This window comes from Manis javanica, chromosome 6 (genome assembly GCF_040802235.1).
Source record: "Manis javanica isolate MJ-LG chromosome 6, MJ_LKY, whole genome shotgun sequence".
Lineage (NCBI taxonomy): Eukaryota > Metazoa > Chordata > Mammalia > Pholidota > Manidae > Manis > Manis javanica.
Window position 1 is genome coordinate 40794796 of NC_133161.1, and position 27471 is coordinate 40822266.

A 27471-nucleotide genomic window follows, 5' to 3' on the forward strand; every position below is an offset into this window, starting at 1 on the left:
CTACGCTGATGGGCAGTGACTGTAATGGGGTTTGTGGGGGGGACTTGGTGAAGGGAGGAGTCTAGTAAACATAATGTTCTTCATGTAATTGTAGATTAATAACAAAAGAAAAAAAAGCTGCTGTGCAGCAAAGGAAACCATCAACAAAATTAAAAGACAACCTACTGAACAGGATATTTGCTGATAATGTATCTGATAAGGGGCTAATATCCAAAATATATAAAGAACTCATGTAACTCAATATTAAAAAAATTAATTAATTCAATTTAAAAAATGGGCAGAGCACCTGAATTGACATTTTTTCAAAGAAGACCATGAAAAAGCCAACAGACATAAGAAAATATTCTCAATCAACATCATTAATCATCACAGAAATACAAACCAAAACCACAATGAGGTATCACTTCACACTCGTCAGCATAGCTAATATCAGCCATACCAGAAATAACAAGTGTTGGTGAGGACATGGAGAAAAGGGAATCCTTGTACATTGTTGGGGGGGTTGCAAACTGTTGCAGTCATCATGAAAAGCAGTATGGAGGTTTCTCAAAAAACTAAAAATAGAAATACCAAATGACCCAGAAATTCCGCTTCTGGGAATTTGTTGAAAGAAAACAAAACTATTAATTCAAAAAGATACACACTCTTATGCTTATCATAGCATTATTTACAATAGCCAAGATATGGAAGCAACCTAAATGTCCACTGATAGATGAATGAATTAAAAAAGATGTGATACATACATACAATGAACTATTACTGAGCCATAAAAAAGTAGAAAATTTTGCTATTTACCACAACATGGGTGGACCTAGAGGCTATTACATGCTAAGTGAAATAAAAAACATAAAACAAACAAACAAAATAGAAATAGACTCATAAACACAGAGAACAGACTGCTGGTTGCCATAATGGAGGGCTGTAGGGGGATAGGTGAAATAGGTGAAGGGAAAAAACTTAATGAGAATGTTGTTATCTTGATCTGGGTGATGATTACATGACTGTATGCAAATGTCAAAATTCATCAAGCTGTACACTAAGATTTGAGTACTTTATTGTATATACCTCAATAATAATACTACTACTAATAATAATATTGAAATAATCTAATAACTACTTTTGAATTGACAGTCCTAAATAACTGAGCGTGTGTATTCAAGCAACTTAGATTATCCAGCAATACTGTTATGAAATGATGTGACAATACTGTTATGAATTGAAAACAAACAGTTCAAAGTTGTAAATATATTAATTAGAATTCAGAATTTTTAAGGTTAAACATACATATATATTCCTACTTACAATAATATATATAAAATGCTAATTTAATTTCATCCTTGGGAGGAATAAGGCAATTCATGTAAATTTAAGGAATTCATAATAAAATTTACATATGAAAAGGCTACCAGCTTTCTAAAAGTAAACACTGTCATATAGATTATATTTAAATAACTTTTGGGGAAATTAGAAGACTGTACAGAAACATACTATGATGTTTGGAAATTTGCTTTTGAATTCAAAATTTAAATATTAAAAATTTCCACATCCTAAAACTGCTCATGTCTTTGATAAAACAAATATCCATATGCCTTCAACTGTGTCTATATTTAAAACAAAAAATAGAGACTTAGCACACTTAATGTAAACTACACTGAAAATAAAAATTAAAAGCAAATTCATAGATTTCACAGATAAGTTATATGACCTAAAACAGTTTATGGCAAAAAAATTTTTTTTTTTTTGAGAGGGCATCTCTCATATTTATTATGGCAAAAATTTTTAAAGCTACTTTCTTCTCGCAGTATAGCACAGAGAAGACAAGTAGTGACTTGGTGGCATCTTACTATGCTGATGGATAATGACTGCAATGGGGTATGGGAGGGGACTTGTTAATATGGGTGAATGTGGTAATCACAGTGTTTTTCATATGAAACCTTTATAAGAGTGTGTTTCAATGATACCTTAATAAAAAAAAAGGTTACTTTCTTCTCTAAAAATCTGTTAGTAATTACTACACCAAATTCATTATGAAAATAAGTATCTGTGAACTTTTCTGACAACCTGCTCAAATTCCTAAGCCTATTTATATAAGTGTATTTTCAAAAGAAACTGACTATTTACCATTTGAGATAACTAAGTTTTTTCAGTCTTGTGAAAATGCTGGACTCATAACCAAATGAACTGATACTCCAGTATTGTTAGAAAATGATCACAAATTATGAATGATCACAAAAAATGAATTTTTTGAAATCTCTCACCAAATTAATTGGCACCCCACTTCTAGCTGGTGATATTTAGAAAACCGTAATATAAAATTGGGCTGATAATGTAGAAAGTACATGAAAAATCACTTTTTGTCATCCCATCTAATTTTTTTTCTCAAATAAAAGTTTTTTAGTTAAATATTTGGAGAAACATTTAAGTTGCCTTCCTGATTTGTAATGGGAAACTCTTCTTCACACATATTATAAAGCTTGTAATCTAAAACTTGTCAGGGAAATTTAAAGCAACTTAGCCAAAGAAATGAAAAGAGGCCTGGTAAAAGATTTTTTAAAAAGGGGTGAGGGTACTAACATAAACTGAATAGCACACTAAGTCCCCAAACAAAAAAAAAACTTGGTTCCTTCTAGGGATCTCTTTAAGGGGTTGTAGTAAAACTGTTCCTTGATGACTCACCTTTCAGTGACAAGTAAATAACAGAATCACAGCAAGAACCACAGAAGGCTGACCTTGTAACATTCTATTGTGTTTGTGTGACATGACCCACATTTTGAGTGTTGTAGAAGATAACCACATTTCATTTAAATTATGTGTGGTCTTTCCTGAAGAACACATTAAGCAAGTAAATTTACATAATTTTGCTCCAATAGTTGGTAGGTCAGTATGTATACAGACATTTAGCAACTTTCATACAAAATTTTTCAAAAGAAATTCATTTAAATGGATTTCAAAAGAGCAATAAAAATTTCCAAACATTCCCAACATTTTATTCTGGCAAGTGAGAGCATTAAAACCAAATACAAACAAAACAATATTATGATTATATTTTCATGAAAGGACATATGAACAAAGAATAAGGGATATAACTTTTTAAATTTTTTGGAAAAACCTGGGAATCTTCAGAACCGTCTTTACTTCTCTAGATCGGTTAACTTTGTCATGTACCAAAAAATTTTGGGGATTAGCCTTGGAAACCTGTATTTTTCATCATTTCTAGGAATTCAGTTATCCACAAAGTTTTCCAGAGACTAGATGGAGAAAGTTATAGAAAACAGAAAATGAACATATGGGAAAGAGATAACAGGGTATGTCCCAATTTGGAGCAAGATACCAATTGTCATAACTGGTGCCAATGGTAGACAATAATAGCTCAGAGAAGAGTTGCCAATCAAATGTTATTTTAAGTAAATTGTACAAGAAGACCAACGATGGAAGAAGCAGGTTTAGCAAACAAGAATGGAACCTCCCCTTACTGGGAAGCACCTTCCTTTCTAAGAGATCTGTAATCCAGATGTGGCTAATTCTTCTCCCCTACCTTCACAACCCTTTACTGAGTCTTCCTTTATCTGGAACATGACCTCTCTGTTACTTCCAACTACCGTCAACCCTCAAGACGGCAGGTAGGCACGATACACTTTCCCTGAGGATTTAAAAAGTACTTAAAATAGATAACTTGGTATTTTCTTTGCCAGACACAAGTAGTACTTGAATAGTTGCTAAGAATAGTGCCCACTTTGCTAGACTCTGGCCTTGAGACAAATCAGCATTAATGAGATAAGCTTAACTGTTTAGATTTTAACCACCTAATCTGAATCTCAAGTTTTTTCCAGCTTTACTGAGATATAACTGACAAAGAATATTTGTAAGCTTAAAGTATACAATGTGATATCTAAATCTTAAGTCCTTTCAAAATCAATTGTTCTAGGACATTAACAGAAGGGCACATTTTTAGACATACAAACAAACCAAATATTTTTATTTCTAACCAATGGTTCAGTTCACTCTAAAATCTATCCAAAACTGCATCAGAAAATTAAGCTGAATTAATCTACTTTACACTCAATGTGCCTAACAGTATAAAAAAATAAGCTTATATTTTAACTAAAGAGTGAGTAGCACTTTGGGGAGTGCACATTGCCATACAAAGGTTAAGATAAGTGAATTTTTAATAGATTCACAGATGTAGGTATATGTACATACTGTACAAGGGCAATGAAAAAAACACAGGTCCATCAGCGACCAGCAGATGAATCAATGACCTTACTGTCACTTTTATTTTTTTCAAGTTACCTTGCAGACTATTTAGAGACTATATGAAGTAATAAAGTAATAAAATGACTTTTTTTTGTTTAAAAAAACCAGATTGTCAAGTGAAGTGGTCTTCAAGCTGGAGTCTCTATTTATATGAAGACTTTCAAGAATTATTCGAGTCTGCAGTTTTAAAACAATTTCCAGATCCTCAACTTCCATGCAAAAGTCTTGCCTAAAGTGATATGCCTGTAAAGTTACACAATTCCAAGTTACAGATTCAGCTCTCACTTTACAGAATACTTACTCCTTCTTAGCCACCCTTACCTAAGGTACATTGTCCCAGGTATTCCTAGAAGTGTGGAAACCCCCAGGTGACAAAAGAGAAGTCTCCTTCAATGAAAAAATCAAAACACTGTAACATAAACCCAGAGTGCCTGTATCTCCCAGTACTAACCATCTTTCTATCAAGGGCAAAGCGTGATGTTCAGTGTTAAGAAAATGGTGTTTGCTCTCTGTTGGGATGCTAAGCTCAGTTATATAGTACAAGGAGGTGGTTTTGAGAAATGGCAATTTTTGTTTAATGACTACCTCTTCTACTCCAAGCACCCTGCAACCTCAGCTTCTTCCTGCCACCATTATCAAAGGATGCACTGCTTTGGAGGAAAGAGTCCCATGAAAGCAATATAAATAGAACATCAGTAGAAGCCTAAACTTATATTTGCTTAAATCACATATTTAAATATTAACCATTCTTTTCAGTTATTCACTGATGGGTCCTTAGCAATAAAGAAAAGCACTTTACCATTAGCTAAAGCTTAAGTTGCTAATAATGGGTTTTTACTTATACATTCAGCTGGATTGTTTTCTGAATCTGCTAACATTTTCAAGATGATGTAAGATACAACCAATGGAGAGAACTTTCAAGTGACTTCTAGATTTTATATGTTATTCAATACAGTAGTAAAAAACTAATTTAATAAATCTTATCAGTACCTGTTCTAATTACAGCCATTCCCGTTGGTTCAATCTTGAAAAATATTTTTCTAATTACTATTACATAAAATAAAATAATGTACTAATCCCTGGGGTAATTTGCTTTTTGGCAGTACAACTCTGTTATTTTCATAGGTATTGGACATATTTTGGACATGACTAATTTCATTAAGAAATACATTTCCAATAGCATTCTACTTTTTATGTTTTCACTTGGGTTATAGTTTCACTCAAGTAATTCACACTCCAATTCTGTACATGTAGAATTTTTAAAAATAATGCAAGATTTACTATTTTTCTCTTAATTACCTTACCTGAGTCTAACAGCAGAAATATCTCAACAGCACTATTTTAAAAGCCTTATATTCAAATTATGGAAACAAGCAATTCCTTATTTCTAGGACATGAACAAATATTTAAAAGAAAAGGATTGAACATTAAGGGCATACATTTAATGAAAAATCTGTATGAGAGGTTCGTAATATGTTTAAGGGAAATGTACAATAAGTGTCTTTTTTTGAACAGTGAAAATGTCCATAAGCTGGTGAAATGCATTTAAAATGGATTAGGATTTTATGAACAATATTCCCTGTGATGGAAGCTTATATTTTTGTACTAAATAAAGTTGTTTGATAAAAATTTTGCTAAAAGGAATTAGATAAAAAGTCTCCACATTTTTCTCATGCAATGAACCATAATCAAATAGAATCTGGTGTTATAATATAAAAAAAATTGTTGAAGTATTAACAAAATCAATTTTTAGAACAGCAGTAGTAAATGCCTAGAGATCAGTGTTTTGCAAAGCATGCATTAATAATCACTTGTATCAGAACCATCTAGCATGCTTATTAAAAATACAAATCCTCAGGCCCACCCTACACCTAATGAATCAGAATCTCTTGCCAATGATTAAGCCTAGATATTTGCCTTTTTCACAATCACTCTCAGGAGACCCTTGAAACCAGAAAACTTAGGAATTGACCAATAAAGTTCCTCAAATAAACATATTAATAGCATAAGAAAGTCAATGTTAAGAGAACAATACGGGGCTATGACCCATTTAGAAAATATGATAGAAAATAAACATAGAGTTAGGTCTAAGGTCAGTTTTAAAAGAGAACTGCTTAAAACTTTGTCAATGACTGTTAATGCTTTATGTGCTTTCTTCTGACACTTAGGACCTTTGTGGAGATATAACTGAATTTTCTTTGCTATTATAAGGAATGTTGACCATTATAAAACATAGCACTGAATTGCTACTTTGAGAACTTGTCTTTCTGGTTATTTATACAGATAATTCTTCAGGATTACCCTCTAATGGTAGGTAACACCTGGCCACAAATGTGCATACATTGTTAAAATGGTTTTCGCTTATCTTCAACAGTCCCAAATAAAGGAAAAATAGGGCATAAACATTGTTACCAAGAACGATACCAGCTAATTCACTACTCTCACACATTTGTTTTCTCTACTCCATCATAAAACCACCACAGCTCCCTGGAAATACACAAGAGGAACAGAGAAAGTAACCAATACTAATTCATCTAAATATTCTTTTTGTTTAGTCCTCTCCCTTGTTCCTACATAATCTGAAAACTCTGTGATCAAAATGATTTAAAAAAGACATAATAAAAGGTAAAAGCTCTATAGTTCAATCTCCTTAAAGAGACTATGGGATGTTTGTCTTAAAATATGGGTTAAGAGATCTGGGTAGCAACTGTTCTCTTCCCTTAAAAAAAAATGCATTTGCTAAAAGAGCTGTTTGACTTCTAATTGGGGATCAATTAAGTGTGTGGTATATGGATTATAAAGATGATGACTAATGACTCAAAGAGAATGCACTGTTCTTTCAATTAAGGAACGAGGTAATAAAACACTTTTTCCAACAATTAAACAGTAAAATATAAAACTGCCAAAACAAAGCTTAATTAAGTATCTAATGTTGTGCATAAACAACACTGTCACAATTTTCTATTGAGTAGCCCAAGAAGAATTTGACAGAATTTAAATATCATTATTTGCAACATAAATAAGACCTTTTTTGGGAGAAAATGATATATACTTACTTAGTAAGCTGCCCTTTATTCTTGTTATTATCAACTCCATTATAAGTCACAGCTGCCAGTTTTCTGCTCCGGTAGTTTTCATAGTGTACATTATTAGTGACATCTTTCAAGTCCTGCATGTGTGTTCTGTCATAAATAGATAACATATCAAGAGTTTGCTTCTTAAGCTTTAATGTAAATTCAAAACTTTACTGAAACAAAGATTTCAGATGCAAAAAAACAAGCAAAAAACTATTAATGAATATGGCATTCATCTGTCTTCATTTACACTCAAGGCAGAGCAAGATACAATTCATTAAACCTGATACAGATTTAGGTTCCAAATGAGAATTTGAAAACCATAAATCTCCTCAGTTACTAAAGGATGACATTTCTACAGAAGTGTTTGCACCTTTATAACGTGTTTTTACCAGAAAGTGAAATAAGATTAGCTCCTACTAAAGCTCATAAAACCAAAAGGAAATTGCTTTCTTTTAGCAATATTATTAACATGTGAATTTTTACTTAGGTAATACAATATGGACACTTCAGATCACATACTAAGTAGGATTCAAACTGAGAAATTTTAATTTAGAGTTAATTCCTGTTTATTCAAACTGTCAAATGACTGTAGTACTTTGGTTAAGTGAATTTTTGCTTACAGCATTTCTATCATATGTAAAATCAATACATATGAAATAAACCATAAAATACATGGGGCAATTTCATCATCCCATAATGATTTAAGATGCTGAAGACACATTAGATGCTCTATGATATACTTGACCAATACTGTCCTTGGACACACACGATGTGGACACATTTTTTAAAAATCATATATATACATTTTTTCTATTTTTTCAAACATTTTTTTATTAAGGTATCATTGATATAAACTCTCAGGAAGGTTTCACATGAAAAAACCGTGTGGTTACTACATTCACCCATATTATCAAGCCACCCCATACCCCATTGAAGTCACTGTCCATCAGTGTACTAAGATGCCAGAGGCACTACTTGTCTTCTCTATGCTACACTGTCTTCCCTGTACCCACCCGCACACAATGTGTTCCACTCCTCATACCCGTCAAACCCCTTCTCCCTCCCTCCCCACACACCCTTCCCTGCACCTGTTTAGTGACCACTTGTCCCTTCTTGGAGTCTGTGAGTCTGCTGTTGTTTTGTTGTTTTGCTTCGTTGTTATACTCCACAAATCAGGGAAATCATTTGGTACTTGTCTTTCTCCACTAGGCTTACTTCACTGAGCATAATACCCTCCTGCTCCAACCATGTTGTACAAATGGTAGGATCTATTTTCTTCTTATGACTGAATAGTATTCCATTGTGTATATGTACCTCCTGCTCCAACCATGTTGTGCAAATGGTAGGATCTATTTTCTTCTTACGGCTGAATAGTATTCCATTGTGTATATGTACCTCCTGCTCCAACCATGTTGTGCAAATGGTAGGATCTGTTTTCTTCTTATGGCTGAATAGTATTCCATTGTGTATATGTACCACATCTTCTTTATCCATTCATCTAGATAGACACTTAGGTTGCTTCCATATCTGGGCTATTATAAACTGTACTACAGTAAACATAGGGGTCCATATGTCTTTTTGAATCTGAGAAATTATATTCTTTGGGTAAATTCCTAGGAGTGGAATTCCTGGGTCAAATGATAATTATATTTTTAGTTTTTTGCAGAACCTCCATATCACTTTCCACAGTGGTTGAACTAATTTATATTCCCACCAGCAGTGTAGGAGGATTCCCCTTTCTCCGCATCCTTGCCAGTATTTGTTGTTCCTAGTCTTTTCAAAGTTGGCCATCTTAACTGGTGTGAAGTGATACCGCATTCTGGTTTTAATTTGCATTTCCCTGATAATTAGCAATGTGGAGCATCTTTTCATGTGCCTGTTGGCCATCTGAATTTCTTCTTTGGAGAAGAGTCTGTTCAGATCCTCCACCCACTTTTTAATTGGGTTATTTGCTTTTTGGATGTTGAGATGTGTGACTTCTTTATATATTTTGGATGTTAACCCCTTGTTGGATATGTAATTTCAATCTTTCCGAATTTACTGAGGCTCTTTTGATGGCCTAGTATGTGACTGATTCTGGAAAATGTTCCATGTGCACTTGAGAAGAATGTGTATCCTCTTGCTTTTGGGTGGAGTGTTCTGTAGATGCCTGTTAGGTCTATCTGTTCTAATGTGTTGTTCAGTGTCTCTGCCTCCTTGTTTTCTGTCTGGTTGATCTGTTCTTTGGAGTGAGTTTTGTGTTGAAGTCTCCTAAAGTGAATGTATTGCATTCTACTTCCTCCTTTTATTCTGTTTGAATTTTTGGACATATTTGGGTACTCTTGTGTTGGGTGCATACATATTTTTATGACAGTTTTATCCTCTTGTTGGACTGACCCCTTTATTATATAATGTCCTTTTTCTCTCATTACTTTGTTTTGAAGTCTATTTTATCTGATACAAGTATTGCAACTCCTGCTTTTTTCTCCCTGTTGTTTGCATGAAATATCTTTTTCCATCCCTCCACTTTTCATCTGGTAATGTCCTTGGGTTTGAAGTCACTTGTAGGCAGCATACAGATGGGTCTTGTTTTTTTATCAATTGACTCTATGTCTTTTGATTGGTGCATTCAGTCCATTTACATTTAGGGGATTATTGATAGATATGTACTTATTGCCATTGCAGGCTTTGGAATCATGGTTACCAATAGTTCAAGGGCAGCTTCTTTACAATCTAACAGCCTAACTTAACTCATTTATTACACTATTATAAACACAATCTGAAGATTCTTTTTTTTCCTCCCTTCTCCACTCTATATATGTTAGGTGTCATATTCTGTACTTTTTGTCTAGCCTTTGACTGACTTTGTGGATAGCCGATTTAATTTTGCATTTGGTTAGTAATTAATTGGTCTACTTCCTTTACTGTGGTTGTATTTTCTCTGGTGACAGCTATTTAGTCTTAGGAACACTTCCATCCAGAGCAGTACCTTTAAAATACACTGTAGAGATGGTTTGTGGGAGGTAAATTCCATCAACTTTTGCTTACCTGGTAATTGTTTAATACCTCTTTCAAATTTAAAAGATAATCTTTTAGAGTATTTTTGGTAGAGTATTATTGGTTAGTATTAGGTAGAATATTATTGGTTCAGATTCTTCTGTTTCATTGCTTTGAATATATTATGTCACTCACTCCCTTCTGGCCTGTAAGGTTTCTGTTGAGAAGTCTGATGACAGCCTGATGGGTTTTCCTTTGTAGGTGACCTTTTTTCTCTCTCTGGCTACTTTTACTACTCTGCACTTGTTCTTAATGTTTGCCATTTTAGTTATTATACGTCTTGGTGTTGTCCTTCTTGGGTCACTTGTGTTGGGATATCTGCGCACTTCCATCACCTGAGAGACTATCTCCTTCCCCAGACTGGGGAAGTCTTCAGCAATTATTTCTTCAAAGACACTTTTTATCCATTTTTCTCTCTCTTCTTCTTCTGGTACCCCTATAATGTGAATATTTTTCCATTTGTACTGGTCGCACAGTTCTTAATATTCTTTCATTCCTAGAGGTCTTTCCTCTTCCTTACCTCAGCTTCTCTGCATTCCTGTTCTCTAATTTCTATTCCATTTACCATCTTCTCCACTTCATCTAATCTGCTTTTAAATCCCTCCATTGTATGTTTCCTTTCCATTATTGTATTTTTTAAGGTGTTTCCCTCCCTCCTGAATTCGTCCCTTAGCTCTTGAATATTTTTCTGTAGGTCCATTAGCATGCTTATGATTTTTATTTTGAATTCTTTTTAGAAAGATTGGTGATTTCAGTCTCACTGAGCCCTCTTTCTGGTGTTTGAGGGATTTTGGATTGAACATGGTTATTCTGCCTTTTCATAATCCTATTGGATACGGAGAAATATTTATTTGTGTAGGCAGTGCCCTCTAGTGCCCAGAAGCTCTGATCTTTTGAGCTGCCCTGTACCTGTAGTGATGGTAGCAGTCACAGGCGAGTGGTGCCAGTGCCTACCCTAAAGAGCAAGCCCTTTTCTGCTTCTTGGCCTCAGTGCCTGTCTCCACTGTCAGAGACAGTGAGCCGTAGGCAGGGTGTACCCTCTGCATTAACCTCCTAAATTGCCATGCACGGGGCTGCCCTCTGGCTGGCCTGGAGCAATGGTGGGAGTCACATGCAAGCAGGGCCAGTGTCTGCTGGGAGGACAGAGATCTTTCCTGTTTCCCAGCCACAGTGCCTGCCACCACTGTCAGGACCAGTGAACAATGCACAGGGAGCAACCTCTGCATTAAGCAGTGCAGTTGCTGTATGTGGGGCTCCTTTCTAGCTGGCCTGGAGCAATGGCAGAAGCAGCAGGTTTGAGGCAAGTGATGGCAGGGAGAAAGAAGGAGCAGGCTGCTTACTGAGGTGGCGGCCTCGGGGCTGTGTTGCCAGCCTGGAGGATGTAGCACCTGAAGCTCCTGAAAGTTCCAAACCTGCTGAGCTGAGTGTGCTGGGACAATTTTGTCCACCTCTTCCTTCTTCTGAATCCTTACCCCTTTAGCAGCCCTCTCAGTTGGGAAGACTTTCAAAGCACCTGTGTTTCTTTTGTCCCAGGGCAGCTGGTGGTGGGAACCTGTTTGTTATCTCAGTCTCTGACTTTGGTTTTCAACCCCTCTAGTCTTCAGACTACCATGCAATGTGGGTTTGTGCTCCTGGAGTAGATTTCTAGGGCTGGATATTTAGCAGTCCTGGGCTTCTACTCCCTCCATGCTGATTCTCTTCCTCCCGCCAGTGGGCTGGGGTGAGGAGCACTCGGATCCCACTGGGTCACAGCTTTATTACTCTACCCTTTGCCATGAGATGTTCTCTTTTCCAGATGTAGACTGGCTGGTGTAATCTTATTTCTGGTCGCTCTTTAAGGAATAATTGTATTTGCTGTTATTTTCACATTATATGTGGTTTTGGGAGGAGATTTCCACCTCACTTCTCATGCCGCCACCTTTTGTCTTCCTCAAAACATGACATGTACTATTACTTTACTTTTGTGAACAGAATGTGATTTTCAGTTATCCTTATTAGTCTCCTATTATCTGACATTCCCATGCAGTTCTCTGATAATTTACTCCTCCTAGTTCTAAGTCTGGGTTTTCCCACAAGTCTCATCCCCCTCTACACTCTAATTGACGACTTACCTTCTGTATGGCCACTACACACCTAAAGCTCTACCCCCCTTCTACTTAAATCAAGTCAGGCAGTTCCTAATTCCTGAGATATCCAGTGGTTGAGATTGAATAGCTCATGCTAGTTTGTCATTGACTCTCCAATCTTAAGAGTTACACTGTTTGGGAGTTCTCTTTCCAGCCCTGAAATCAAGCCACTCTAGACCATGACAACTTTCTGTTGGTTGTCACTCATTTCTTGATACCAATATATGTTATAGGTGACAGCATACTACCTACCTCTTCAACTATATTGTAAGCTCCCCTTTATATAATTAACATGTTATTATGTTTTGTACTCACCCTATAAAGTGTATCACATAATAGGTCCTTTAAAAAAATTGGTAACTAAATATTAAAGCTGAAATATGATAAATACTGCTGATTCTCTGGAATTATTATTACCAGTTTTTCTAAGTAGAGAACAACACAAATGAATACACTTCGAATATAAAATAACTTTTTGTAACTTTAAATATAAATTACTTCATTGCTGCATCAATGAAAAAATTAAAGGTCCTGAATGTTTAAGGAGTTAAAATGTAAGATGCACAAAATAAAAATAAGGTGGACTTATTGTTAGGCTATTTTTCTTAATGTTCATCTAACAATTTAGATAATGAAAGATTTTTCCTTTCACTAAAATAACCTTCTTTATGATTACCTAAGTTCTAACTTTTTTCAGGATAAAAAAGTCTCTATTTCTACTTAATTAAATATGCATCAGTTTATCCTTTTAAGATTGAACCCCTTCCTCTTAAAATAATGAAATCATTAATTTATGTGGTTTTCTCCAGAGTTTCAGGGATGTATTAATTTTTCCATTTCTCAATGCTGCTATCATAGCACTCTCTTCTCTCCTTTTGTTTTCCTTCTCTATTAATTTCTCCACTAGTCCACTGCCATACCCTGAAAATACCTATATTAAGTTTTGCTCCTTTCCACTTCTTCCTTGGTTTTCCTGCAACACCAATTCTCTTGATTAGCAAAATGACACTTCTTTTAACCTGGATCTTTCTTACAAGCAACCACTATTCCTAACTTTAACCTGCAAGATTTCAATTATTTAGAATTTACAGACATCTGAAATACCGGTATTGATATAACCTTCAAGTATTTATTAAATATATGCTAGGTGTTTTCATTTTAAAGACATGAGCTACATTAAATATATCTTTTTCATTTCTACTCAAATTTAAAAGGAAAACCAATTAAAATGTTCCTAAGCTTTTCATTTTCAAAGTATACTTTTCAAAGATGTTTTATACATTTAAATGTAAAACCCACAAATGAAAAATTTTGATAAAAATATTTATGCTTTAGGAAAGAAAATCAAATGTGCTACAGCAATTTTAACAAATTCGTTTTTATTAAGTAAATCACCTCATCATCTACCTCAAAGAGCTGAAACCACCATCTTCATCCTATTCATTGATAAAAATATTAAACAGGACCACTCCCAATCTCACAAATAAACATCACTGTATTTATACCAATCTGTGTTAAGATACATATTTCCATGAATCCTACACCTGAAACACTCCAAATTTTACCACTTACCCTGAATTCCTTAAATATATCTAAATATATCAGCAACAGATCATATTATATATCTGCTTAAATTATATATAACTTTAAAATTTTTAGTATTTTCATACATAGCTCATTGTCTTGCTGCTTTCCTAAGCAGTATAAATCTTCCTGCAGAAATTAGTATTTGCTCTGTAATGCTATTATACCAGTGAGTCCCTTTCACCCGCTGCCAGTCTATGCATCTTCTAATGTTCAAAGTGAAGTCTGACTATCTTCTGGCTCAAAGTAACCAGCCTTCCCTTTTATAGTATTTTAGGTTTGTAGGCAATTTCTGAGTATGTATTTTAAAAATGCACAAGACAAAGTTATAGAATGCCCTCATGTCAAGCACTAGACAAATAATTTAAGTAATTTAAAACTGAGGAAAAGAATAGGAGGGAATGCACTGACAATTAATATTTATGAAATACTCTCCACTAACAATGTAAGAGATTTTACTATTAGTTCTTTTGAAATCTATTTTAAGAATGGAAGAGAAAGGGAACAGTTTGCAGTAGAAATGAAATGCTGTATTCTGAAAACTAAGATGACCATCCTCTCATAAGCATTTGCTTTTCTCCACTATGTTAAGGCCTGCCAACCCCAACTGCTGAAACACCCCTATTATTTACTTCCTACCCAAAACACTTGGTCACGTGCTCCTTTGAGAAAAGCAATTACAAAGCAACTTGATTTCAAAAGTCACTCTCACTTCTAGAGGACTTCATGAGATAGCAGTTTGACTCAATTTTCCCCCTCACTTGTAAGAATGACCTTGCTGTTCCTTCATTTCTAATAATCAATTACTTCTTCCATGTAGCTAAATGGATTCCAGTGTATTAGGAAAGTGGGTAGTATAAAAAAAATAGATATCAACTTAAGATGGCCATCTAAAACTGGGATATGTGGTGAGGGCCTGGAGAAGCAAGCAGGATGAGAGAGAAGTGGGAAAGTGTATAGGTAGCAGAAAGAAGAAAATGATCTGAACATGAAAACACTGAGGCTCATTTTGATCCCCATCCTGTTTCTTGCCCACTAATGTCTCAGTTATAGTAAATTTTTCTTTATTATTTCCTCTTTGCTGTTGCTTTTCTAATTTGAGTCCTGGTCCTGTAATCAGGATTACCTCAATGACCTACTCTCACAGGCTTTCCTTCTCTGTCAACAGGTGTACAAGGTACAATTTAGGAGTAATATTTACTTGCTTGGGAGGAAGATGAGTTTTGTTCACTGTCCTCCAAAGAACGACCCACTCACCAACTACCAAGGCTGTGTACTTTTTAACATTCCAAGTTTTACTCAAAACCTAGCCTTCCCTCCTACCATTTTCCAAAACTTTTCACATTAAAGAAGAGCAAAAAGCCTTTTTCTTTCCCCTTTCTATACCTCCTTCAGTATTAAGCCTCAACACAAAGTATAATGATAGAGACTCATTTTCCTAGCTACACAGCCTTATTTTATATTTTAGCTGACTTTAAAACCTTGGCAATACAACCGAAGTTGTCTCTATGCCATGCTTACTTCAGTGCTAGAATGTAGATACTAAATACCTACTTAAATTAGCTACATTTATAGATACAGATGCATACATTGTAAATCTGTCCAACTCTTAACCTAAACTTACATTATTTTCATCACTGCTCACACTTACCTTATCAACATATTTCTTAGAATTGTAAAATCACAATGTTCACCATTTTCAACTATAAAAAACAAAACCGACAACATAGATTATTTCCACTAAACCCAGTCTTTTCAAAGGAAATTTCACAGGAAATGAAGGTAACAATAATGAAAGAATATGCAAAATAGTTTAGATCAATACTCCATTAAGGCTTAACACTGTAACAGAGTACCTAATTTAAGGACATGCCAGATAAATATATTATAATATTAGTTTATTGTAGTTTAATCATCAGTGACAAAATATATAAACCTAACAAAGGAGATTTCCAGAAGCAAACAATTTTGAAATTTTAAAAGGGGAGATACTGCATTTCTCTTTTTTTGTAGAGAACATATTTATTCCATAATAAAATGCATTTTAAAAGTTAAGTGTTGGGGAAGAGGGGAAGAATCACTTTAGAAAAATCTCTTTCAAGGAAACAAAGGTGAGCCTAGAACTTTAATGCTCTCTATTTTTAAAAAATGTATCACTAATAGAAACACACTTAGGGAGAACTAAAATTAGAGCTACAAAGCAACTTATTCAGTTCTAATGGCTGTACAAGTTTTAAAGCCACAGCTCACTAACTAAAGGTTACCTGGGGATGATAAAGAGCTTGGAATTAGCAATAGTGTTATTGGTAGCACCAATAAGGACAGTAACCCAGAAAAATATCCTAAAAATTACACAACTTTTCAAAGTATTGCCAACAAATAGATAAAACAATCATGACTCAATCTTGATTAAAAGTTACTATAACACACAAGATTAAATATTAAGTTAAACCAACACAATAAACATAAATTTGGGGAAACAGACTTCTGAGCTTTGATGCTATGCCTACGATTTTTTTGGTGTTTAAAACTCCTTACAAAAGTGGTAGAGGATCTCTTAATAAGGAAATTTTTTTACTCTGAAGATGTGAATGCCAAAAAAGGTGGCTTTCTTCCTGAGTAAAGGAAAATTATGAATGTTTTAATTTGGCTGACAAAAACTGTTATCATTCTTGAGGGCCCCAGACCCATCTGAGACTCAGATAAAAGTAAGAGGCCTTTTCTCCAAAATTGTTATCAATTTCAGCAAGTTTATTAGATTTCTTTGGCAGTAATCTTTGGGCCTCAGATAAAGCACCTCTGCATTTTTTAAGTACATTTTCATACAAAAAAAACAGGAATAGACTTAATGATAGGGCAGAGGTGGGAAGCTGGAGCACAGACAAGTATTATGTTGGGATTTAACACTTTCTTGCCAGACTCAGTAGGACATAAAGTCTGAGAAACTGGAATGTACCAATGAAGAAATGAGACTAAATGAAGCTGAATTCAGAACTACCTTTGAAAATCTAGAATATACCAGTGCAATATATGTACTATACTACTTATTACAAATTTTATCACATTTATGAGATCTTACAGAAAGCCACTCACTGAAGAAAACCTTACCTTCAGCTACACCCCAAGGATACTGTCTTCCTCTGATCCTTTTGCCATTAAATTCAATGATAGTATTACTACCTACCACAGCAAGAGGTAAACGGTCCTGTAAAACAAAGTATTCTTGTTCAAATACATCTCTGCAGTCTTCACAAATTCAAGAATAAAGAAGTTACACTATTCAACACATTAGCAAAAAAAATTTAACTTGATAGTTTCTGCATTCACTTTTATAGGCCATTCAATCACTATTGAGTAAATTGGCACTACATGGTATTATTACCAATGTAAACAATGAATAAAATTATATTTTCTCTAAAAATTAAACAATACTAAGGCATACAGCTGATTAAATTCCTTGTTTAAAAATCAGTCCAAAAAGAAGCTGTCCCATATTGGGAAGATTAAAAAGGATAAAAAAGTAGATTGGTAGCTAGAGGGTTAAAAATGAAGCTTATGATTAGCCTGCCTACTTGATTAAAAAACACTTGGAAATGGAATATTACACTTGTTAAACTCTCCCTTTGGAACTCCAGATCTGGGGGGTTGCAACGATTTGCATTTATCCAGACTAACTCAGAGGATCATCTTTCAAAATCCTTGTAGTTCCCAGAAACATATTAAGAATATATAAAAATACATGGCTATTTTATGAAACCTCAGAAATTTTTCACTGGTCAGGTATAAGCATTTCATTATTCCAAGATAATTATCTGCTCACATAATGCCATTGAATCAATATACTGTTTTTAGGTCCAGAGTACTTAGGAAAGCACTATAAATTAAAAACACAGAATATTATGTTGGTATAGATTTTTGGTTGGCTTTTATAAAAGGACAAAAGAAAACATTTTTGTGTAGCTCTTAAAACAAAGATTAAGCATAACAATGCTAAAGAACAAGTCCTCTCCCTTCCTCTCCTTTCCTGTTTTTTTAAGGGGGAAAATTATATAATACAAACCAGTTAATTACAAACCACATGAAGACAGGGATTATGGTATTCATCTCTGTATTCCACACAATCCCTTGTTTATTACATATAATAATAGTCAACCAACAAAGTTAACTGCAAAGCCAAATTCAACAATGAATAATCTCAATAAATAAGATATTCACTTTGTAAACCAATTACTTAAAAACACTGATATTTTTAGTCTTTCAGTTAGAGTATTTTTAAGGCTCCAATACATTTTAGTATATGGAGGGAATGAACCTACCTTTATCTTTTTAACAAGCTTATTCTCTTCTTCATCATCTGTCTCTGGAAACTCATATATTTTAATTTTATGTTCTTGGATTTCTTTCATTATCTAAAATCAAAGAGGAAGCTAGCAACGATTAACACACATAATTAGTAGATCAACTGTATTATTATAACACTTTCCTTAAGTTCCTGGAGTGCTCCAGGTCATTTACTATTCTTCAGCAATGAAAAGCTATACTCCAAAATCAAACTATGTTAGTCTTTTGAATTTTTTCAAGCTATGAAGTTAATATATATACACCATTGCTGAAATACAATTACTTGAGAACAAAGTCATTTGGTTGTAATACTGAAAGAATTCTAAAAATGATGTAAGATTCCAGAAAGAGCTTTCTCTAATTTCTACCATAATAACTTTAGGTTACTTATTTATAATGACTGAGGTTCTTTCTCTAGATATCACTAACTCTCACCAACTATTTTATTTGGCTAATTCAACAGAGCTTAAATGCAACTAAAATTTTTTGTAGAATTTGACAAAGGTAAGTAAAAATAAGTATGGTATTGGCTTCAGGAGAAAAATCTGCACACTCATCAGAAAATATAATTACATACACATGTGCATACACACAAATCAAGGAGCAACAGATACAAGATTAGGTAAGCACACAGGGATCAAACATGCCCTGGAAATTGAGAAGCTAAGTTAATAAGGAGAATGTAGAAAAAAGAAAGACAAATTATTATTAATATCAGAAATTATCTAGTTCAAATTAAAATTATCTTGTCTAAATCACTCCAAATTCTAAAAAGAATACAGACAACAAAATGACTTTCAACTACCAACCCTATTAAAACTCTTTAACAAATTGATGGCTAATATACCTAAAACTTACTCTCTGCCTAAACTGGTATTTCAGTTCTACCCTCACATGTCCCAGAAGCACTAAAGGGACACTAAATAAAATATGTTACATGGTTACTAAATTAGCTAGAAGTAAATCTGTCATGGAGAAAACAGCACCACACATCTTTTACAATTGGGGCATTTTATCTCTAACAGGAAAAAATAAGAATAGATGATGAGGAGTCAAACATGACTGGAAGAAAAAAAGAAACAGTAGCGGTTAGCTCAAGAGCAGTAGTTCTTAGTTAGAGGTGGTATATTAAAAAGGCCTGAGTGACCGTCTTCAAAATAACACATACCAAAGCCCCATTATTTTAGTCTACAGAACCAACTAGTAGGGATACAGTTCAACAACTTATTTTGTAAATGTTCTCCTGATGATTCTGATAGGCACCCCTGAAGAAGAACTAATTCTTTAAAAATACGAAAAAGACAATTGTATAACCACTATAAAGTAACTGATTGTAAACAGTGACTACTGTTTATCCATCTCTTTTATCTTTAAATTCTTAGTACAATTCTAAGTCAAGATACATACAAATCAAGGAAGAAGGGAAATGTATTATATGATTTATATTTGAACTTAGATGCAGCATATCACAAAATTAAAATGGAATAGAACAAATATAAAATAAACAAACATATATCCCTGGGAGAAATACCAAATAAAATAAAAATGATATACTAAACACTCTAAAAATTTATATGGGTTATATGGATTTAAATTTCAAAAGGTATTCATTTTGTAACAAATTTCAAGGTATTCTGAAATTCATAATAAAAAAGGTAAAAAAGCAAAGTATCCTATTACAAAAGGGACCACAAAGGCAGTAAGAGATAACTGATCAATTTAAAAATATTACACAAAGTCTAAAAAATATAAAAGTGGCCTAAAATAAAAAATAGGCTACTGGACTAGGAGAGCAGTTCTAGAAATTGATCTTACATTTCATAAAATTTAACAAATAACGAACCAAACAAAAAAATGAGGACAAAATAAACCCCTGCTTTAGGTGTTTAGCCTTCTGGAAAATTAAATTAGAAGTTAAGGAAATGATTCGGTACCACTTTGTTGTAAAAAAGAGTTTTAGAAATAAAAATGACAATGCTGGCAAGGCACTGAAAACAAATACACCCATTAAAAAAGAAATGTTTTAGTGCCATGACAAAATGGGGCAGGTGGAAAGAATCATAAAATAATCATATCCTTTCAAAAAGTAACCCTCTTCTGGGGAATTCTAAGAAAATAATTCTTTAGTATGTGGGAAGGGTGCGGTGGAAAGTATATAGAAACATCTAGATAGCCTTATTTAAACTAAGAAAGGATAAGGGCACTATGATAACAGATAAGAGCTTTGAGGAGAAAACTAAGGCAGATCATTTTCAAGAGTTATTACTAATACATTGTAAATGACATATAGTAAAGTAGCAAGAAAAATACACTGTAACACATTATACTGAAAATACAAAAATCTGCAAACTATATGAACAGTATGAAAAACCCAAGAGTTGGAGCTCATTCTGCTCACCTGTTTTTTAAACTGTTGGCATTCCTCTGGTGTGAGTGTGTCTGCTTTGGCAATAAGTGGAATGATATTCACTTTTTCATGCAAACGCTTCATAAACTCAATATCCAATGGTTTAAGTCTGAAATATACAATATTTAATATGGCTGAACTGATAATTTGGGAGAATAGATTCTTCACATCCCCAATGCTAAATCAAATACATTGGAACTACTGTACTTACTTATCAGAAACACTTTCTGAAGATCTATTGGGCCAGCACCAGTTAGATAGAAAGGACTTCAAGAAGCACTGGAGTGGCTAAGAAGGCTTTGATTCCTGCCCTTGAACACCCTGGTCATACGGTTTGGGCCCTAAAGAGGAATTAGAAAAACCAGAAAGGCTCCTAATAGGCTTTCCTATAATAGCCTCTACACTTAATAAAAATTTGGGAAATCTTTGTTTTTAAATAAAAATGGTAGTCCTCTTTGAATCTCACATTCAGTTCTTGCCAACAACTATATATTTCTCAGAGAAAAGGCTCAAAAGAGAATCTTGGTCATCCTTTTTAACCATTACAACTTGGCTGCTGCCTCTACTTTGCTGCTGCATTTTCAAGGTTACCAAACACTTCTATGTTGCAAGCATAATTAGCAGAGGCTAACCCATAAATATCGTGGTGTTTATTATTACTTTTTAATTTCCCCATTATGTAGCATTTGGCATTACTCCCTCACAAGCTGTTCCCTTAGGGTACTTTTCAGGACATTTTTTGTAAGCTAGACCCTTACAGGTTATGTTCCTCAGAATTCTCTACTGGGCCCTCCTCTTAGTTTACATTTTGTATCCTTATCATTCACTACAATGACTTCTATTGTCTCTTATGGGTTAGTGACTCCCAAATCTTCACACCTGACTCACTCTTTTATGCCAGACTTGTGTTCACCCAGTGGAAATACTATTTGGACATCCCATTTTGGCTCCTCAGTATGAAAAGGTCATCTGAACCCCCAAATTTTCCTTCCCCTTCTGTCCTATTTCAGTGAATAGCACTACAATCTACCCAATTACTCAAGCCTGAAATCCAAGATGCCTCCCTCCTCTAATTCTTACTTCCAAAGACTCACCAATACTTGCTGAACATATAAGTGTATTTATATATTTATCTCCATTTCCATTACTTTGGGTCAGGCACCAAGACCTTTGGAATAGATAATGACAAGAATCTATGTGGTTTCCCCCAAATTATGCACTGAAGTCAGAATGGTCTTTCTAAAATCCAAATCTGATTGACTCATTCTCTGAATGAAAACCTTACTAAAGGCCAGATTCCTTAGCTAGTGCAGCCTACAAGGCCTGTGAAGACATGGCCTTTCCAGCTGTCCTTGTCTCTCAGCATCCTTTAGCATCTTTTGCCACCTCCTACTTGCAACATGTCAGCCTTTTTGAACTTCCTACAATTTCAAAAGCACCGTACTTGGACCTCTGGCCAGAGGCTACTGATTCTGCCTGGAACACACTCCATTCCCATCCCCTTTCTACCTGGCCTGCCTAATTCTTTTTTTTTTTAATGGTATCATTAATACACAATCACATGAGCAACACTGTGGTTACTAGATTCCCTCCATTATTAAGTCCCCACCACATACCCCATTACAGTCACTGTCCATGAGCATAATAAGATGCTAGAGAGTCACTACTTGTCTTCTCTACTGGCCTGCCTAATTCTTACTGGTCTTTAGGACTGGGCTTACAATTCGTATTTCCTCTGAGCTTCTTTCTCTAACATAAGACTAGGCATGTTTCCAAGGGTTCACAACACACACTTCATTTGCCATAGAGTAACTGCATATAGTAATTTGTATTTGTTTTTCCCATCTTCTCACTAGAAGATCCTCAAGAGCAAGGGCTTTGTCTCATTCATCTCTATCTCCATCACCTAGTACAGCGTCAACTTGTGAGAAGCTGCCCAAATGTTTGTTGACGAAAAAAGTAAGCTATGATTTTCCTTAGGTCCCTGAGTAAATGAACCAAAGAAAACATCTAGAATATATTGTAGAATTTATTATATGTAAAATTTAACATCCTACTAAAAATAGGTGGGGAGAGGGAACATTTTGCACAGAAATATCATTCTAAATTGATATTCCTTAGCTTTTTAAAAGCATGAGAAAAATGTACTAAAGGTCTAATTTTCTTATGAAACTTTGACTCATATTTTAAAATGAAGAGAAAGTCTGTTAGAGTAATCATAGAGGACTATGGTTTAATATATGTATGTAAAATTGGGGGGAATTGGGGCCAGAGACTAATGAGGTATTCCTTCTTACTAACAAATAATACTATACCTCTTTGTGAGTGAAGCTGACTGGCAGATAGGGTTAAGGAGTGGGGAGGCAGATAGGGAGAACCAAGCCATTAATTAAGATATCTTACACTAATCCTCCTTATCTTGAATCCATTGGAATTTTATATTGGCATTCTGAGACCTAGGAAAATTATAGAAAAGAATGTGGCTGGAATAACATTGTCATCTGTAAATAGTCACTAGTACTAACTGAAAGGACATATCCATCTTTGAAAAAAATTTAAACATTGCTTCTTTTCATTAATCACTATACACAACAGTAAATGTAAGCGCCATGGCCCATTCAACCAATCTCAGATTTGTAAATTTTATGGTTTACTTTCCAGATTATACTCATGATAAATTTAATTAACCATCATCACCACCTCATTAACCTAGTGACAGAAAAACATTCAGTTAATCTGAAATTTTAATAAATCTTAAAAAGCATCTACTATAAAATATTAAAACCAAAGTCCAAGTTAACAAATTTACACTTAAAGGTAAAACACTTGATGAATATTTATTATCTCAACTTTTAAAGAGAAAAACACTTAAAAATTACCATGACAAGCAAATTGGGGGAAGTCAACTTCTTAAATATAAACAACAGGGCCAAAGAACAATTTAAATTAGTTTAGAAATTAAACAGGAAAAAAAAGGCAAAACCTTTATAGAAGCCCCAATATAATCCTCTTGCCCTTTTAAATTAAAATACAAATGCCAGGGGCTTACAAAATGTCATCGGCAGAAAACATTCAGTCCACATGTCGGTTACATTCTGGTTGAAATTTTTCTTCTGTCCATTTACTTTTATTTCAGGTCATCTTTCCCAACAAATTTAGTTTTTAAATGTTATTTTAAACAATGGAAAATCCTTTATAGAATTTCTAGAAGATAAACCCACATTAGAAGGAAAAGACTACTTAACCTCAAAGCCCACAGCAAAATAAATCAAATGACTACAGAGTGAATGGCAAATGTTTATAATATCACATATATATTCCTAAGGGGAAAAACTTTTATATAAAACTCACTGAATCCACTGATGTTTTTAAGTGGCAATAAATATTCAAAATGATAAAAATATCCTTTTAAAATTCAAGTTTCAAGTCAGTTTTTAATTTTAATAGCAATTACCCGCCACTCAATGAAGAAAAATGAAGCAACAATAGCTGAAATCATAAATTAGCCTTGTGTTCAGTGATGACACTTAGTGGCGTATGGTGGGGGACACCAAAAATGTATTGTTGGGCCTATTTATAATTACTCCACTAACAGGATTCCTCTAATAAGGGAGTCCACAGGGACTACTCATATAAGATAGAAAGGCCCTGATTGATCTAAACTGCCTTCCCTGTAAGTGAGCAGGGGATTTGAACTCTCTACCTAAAATTCAATGTCATATTCTTTCACTTAATCTACAGTAGCAGATACCACTGGACAAAATTTTCTTTCCTATCTAAAAATAGTTGAGAAACTATTCAAAAGCACATTTTTATATGTAGGAAATAAAAATTTTGAACTCCCATCCCTTGTGACAAATAAGAAACGACCCACAGCCTCTAAGCTTCATCTGAATCATGTAAATTTTTCTTCTTACAGAAAAACCTTTCTTCCCAGGCAATTTTAAGAAATATACTTACTTTCCCCTGGAGGACAAGAGGAATGTGATTTCATGAGAATTACTAAATCTTGGAAAGAATCCAAAAGATCTAAAATAATAAAACTGGATATAAACCGACAAATTTCTATTGACTTAGCTGAAGATTAAGATTCTACTCTTCCAGGAAAAAGCCCTAACAAGTTAACCTAGAACGATAAAATATATATATATATATATATATTAATTCAGGAAAAAGCTAACAAGTACTCATAAAAGGCTATAAAGTGTGTTGTATTTTTGAGATTACTTTTTGTGGACTGTTTAAGTAGATGAGTCAATTTTGTTGCTTTAAATATATAAACTTCTCAGAACATTGAAGAAGAATATTAGAAATAAAATAAGAAACATTTGTCCTACTATCATCTGACATTATAAATATGAAAAACTATATAATTAAGGTTTTCTGTTCAACCAAGACAGAGATAATGGGCACTAACCTGTCTAGAAAAATGATGGAGAAAGCAGAGAACAGAAAAGAAAGGTACTTATGAATGGAACCCATATACACCACTGTAATATGGGTGTTCGATGACTTGATGCTCTATAGTCTGTTGCTATATAATAAATAGTCCAGTTCCTTTAGGTGGAGAGATAGTGGAATCATAAATATTAGATGGCTGAGTTATGCTGAGTTATTTACCCAAAGAAAAAAGCTGAAGAGTAATTACAAATATTTGCAGTTGACAATGACAGGTACATCTACTCCAGGAAGCACAAACAACAAAAAAGGGAGTACAAGTTAGCCATACTAACAAACAAAATAATCTGATGAGATGACTGAATAGATACTTAGATGTTAACTCCAAATAAGTAGAAGGTTAGTACTGAGAATATGATACTTAAGGTTACTGTGATAGCTAAGGTAAAACAGGCAAAACAGATTCAGTGAAGAAAGAAATGGCACATGAGAACTTTGGTATGGAAGTTTTTTGTAAGCTTCTCTATCAGATCTATAGTAAATAACATCTTTGGAGTTTCTTAGGATATGTCTAAGCTAATGGTTATGGCTGCTTCTTATTTAGTGGTTCAATTAGTGGAAGAGTGGTCAAGAAGAAACTAAATTAGCCACATGGAGACATCAAACTATGATGGAAACACTGTTCCTTTCCATGAAACAGGTAAAAGCTTTTTACATGAGAAAAAAAGGAAAATCATTATTAATTTATCTAGGATTTAAAAAGTTTTTTTATAAGCCATGTTTATGTGGAATTTGAAACTTTACTATTGGTATAATTATACTTCACAGAGATAAGGATTGCTAAAATATGCACCTGAAGTTCAGTAATAAAAACAACAACAAAAAGGTAATCAAAGCATCAAGGTACTGACCCATGTCCTGAAGGAGCAATGAAGTACAAACAACACTGCACCCTGTTATCAGGCATCTGTCGTCTGTTCACTCGAGATTCTGCATTTAGGTAGTCCTCAAATTTACTATCAATGTAGTCAATAACAGGCTGCCAGCTATAGAATGCAAATAAATTAAATAATTAAGTTACAATTCCACATATAAACGTATAACTGATGACTGAAAAGGGCAATAATCAATACTTTTAAATAGGCAAAACCAATCTAATCTCAAATTATTCAACATATATTGATTCAAAAACAGGTATAAATTACATTGAATAAATCTTGATTCATTATTTCTAAACTGCCCAAATAAAATAAATTGTTGAGTCAAACCACAATTAAATTATTACCATCATACTATTTGCATTGGTAAGCGTATCAATGATAAGTCACTTTACAGTATGAAAAATTATATCCAAAGAGGTTCACATTTCATATGAAAAGTTAATACAAAAACTTCATGATGAATTACTTTAGTTTAAAAGTTGACAGAGATTTAACTTCAAGAACAATGTGAAACTCAAAAATTAAAATATTGTTTATAAGATACTAAGATATTATTTCTAACTAGAATATCACTGATGTTTCACTTGAGACTTATGGAAAAACTGAAAGTCTAAAATCAGATTTAAATTAGGATGTGACTGAAAATAATGTATACAAATGGCTAAAATGTAGAGAATTAAAAGCTTTAAATTTCTCAATAACAAGAATTTTTACATATATGCTGTTTTAGAATTTGTCTTCCAAATAATTTTATGATGGGTATGATCTCCACTGTAGTTCAAAGAAATTAAGCAATGCTGTCAAGTAAGTAGCGAAGTTGGTATGTGAACCCAAGCCATACTTAAAGCCCAGTGAACTTTGCTAAAATGAGAAGTTTTAAGCAAAAATACTCTAACCACCTCCATACCCCAAATGCAACGGGAAACAGTGATGACAAACCCTTCTTACCAATTACTATTATCCACTGCATCTCCAAATCCTGGGGTATCAACTATTGTGAGCAGCAACTGAACACCACCTTCTTTGATTAAAACTTTGGATTGTTCCACCTGTAAGAGTCATTGGTATAGTTATTAATACCATACATTACACCTGTGGTTTCCTACAAGCTAAGAAGGATGTATCAATCAAAACCAACTGGGAAGTTTTTTGCAAACTAAATATACCTACTCCACCCCTACATTTTTCTTAGACTCAGTCACTGTGGGCAATTCTAGAAGTCCTGGTTATTGAACAACAAAAAAATATATATGTAAACAAATGGTTTACTTCTCATCGTTGGTATAAGGAAGAAAAATGAGAACTGA

General features: G+C 33.9%; 1 protein-coding gene across 3 annotated transcripts in view; it reads right to left on the reverse strand.

Annotated features, from left to right (window-relative positions):
- The window catches only part of SEPTIN7 (septin 7), a 134541-nt gene that overhangs the window by 14675 nt on the left and 92395 nt on the right, over nt 1–27471 (reverse strand). For all 3 annotated transcript variants that reach the window (XM_073238605.1, XM_073238604.1, XM_073238603.1), the window contains 7 exons: nt 27113–27213; nt 26135–26269; nt 20817–20934; nt 18394–18486; nt 17186–17282; nt 15729–15780; nt 7311–7436 (listed from right to left, as the gene is read on the reverse strand). In XM_073238605.1, coding sequence (XP_073094706.1) covers nt 7311–7436; nt 15729–15780; nt 17186–17282; nt 18394–18486; nt 20817–20934; nt 26135–26269; nt 27113–27213 — 722 coding nt within the window. The remainder of the gene's footprint in view (nt 1–7310; nt 7437–15728; nt 15781–17185; nt 17283–18393; nt 18487–20816; nt 20935–26134; nt 26270–27112; nt 27214–27471) is intronic.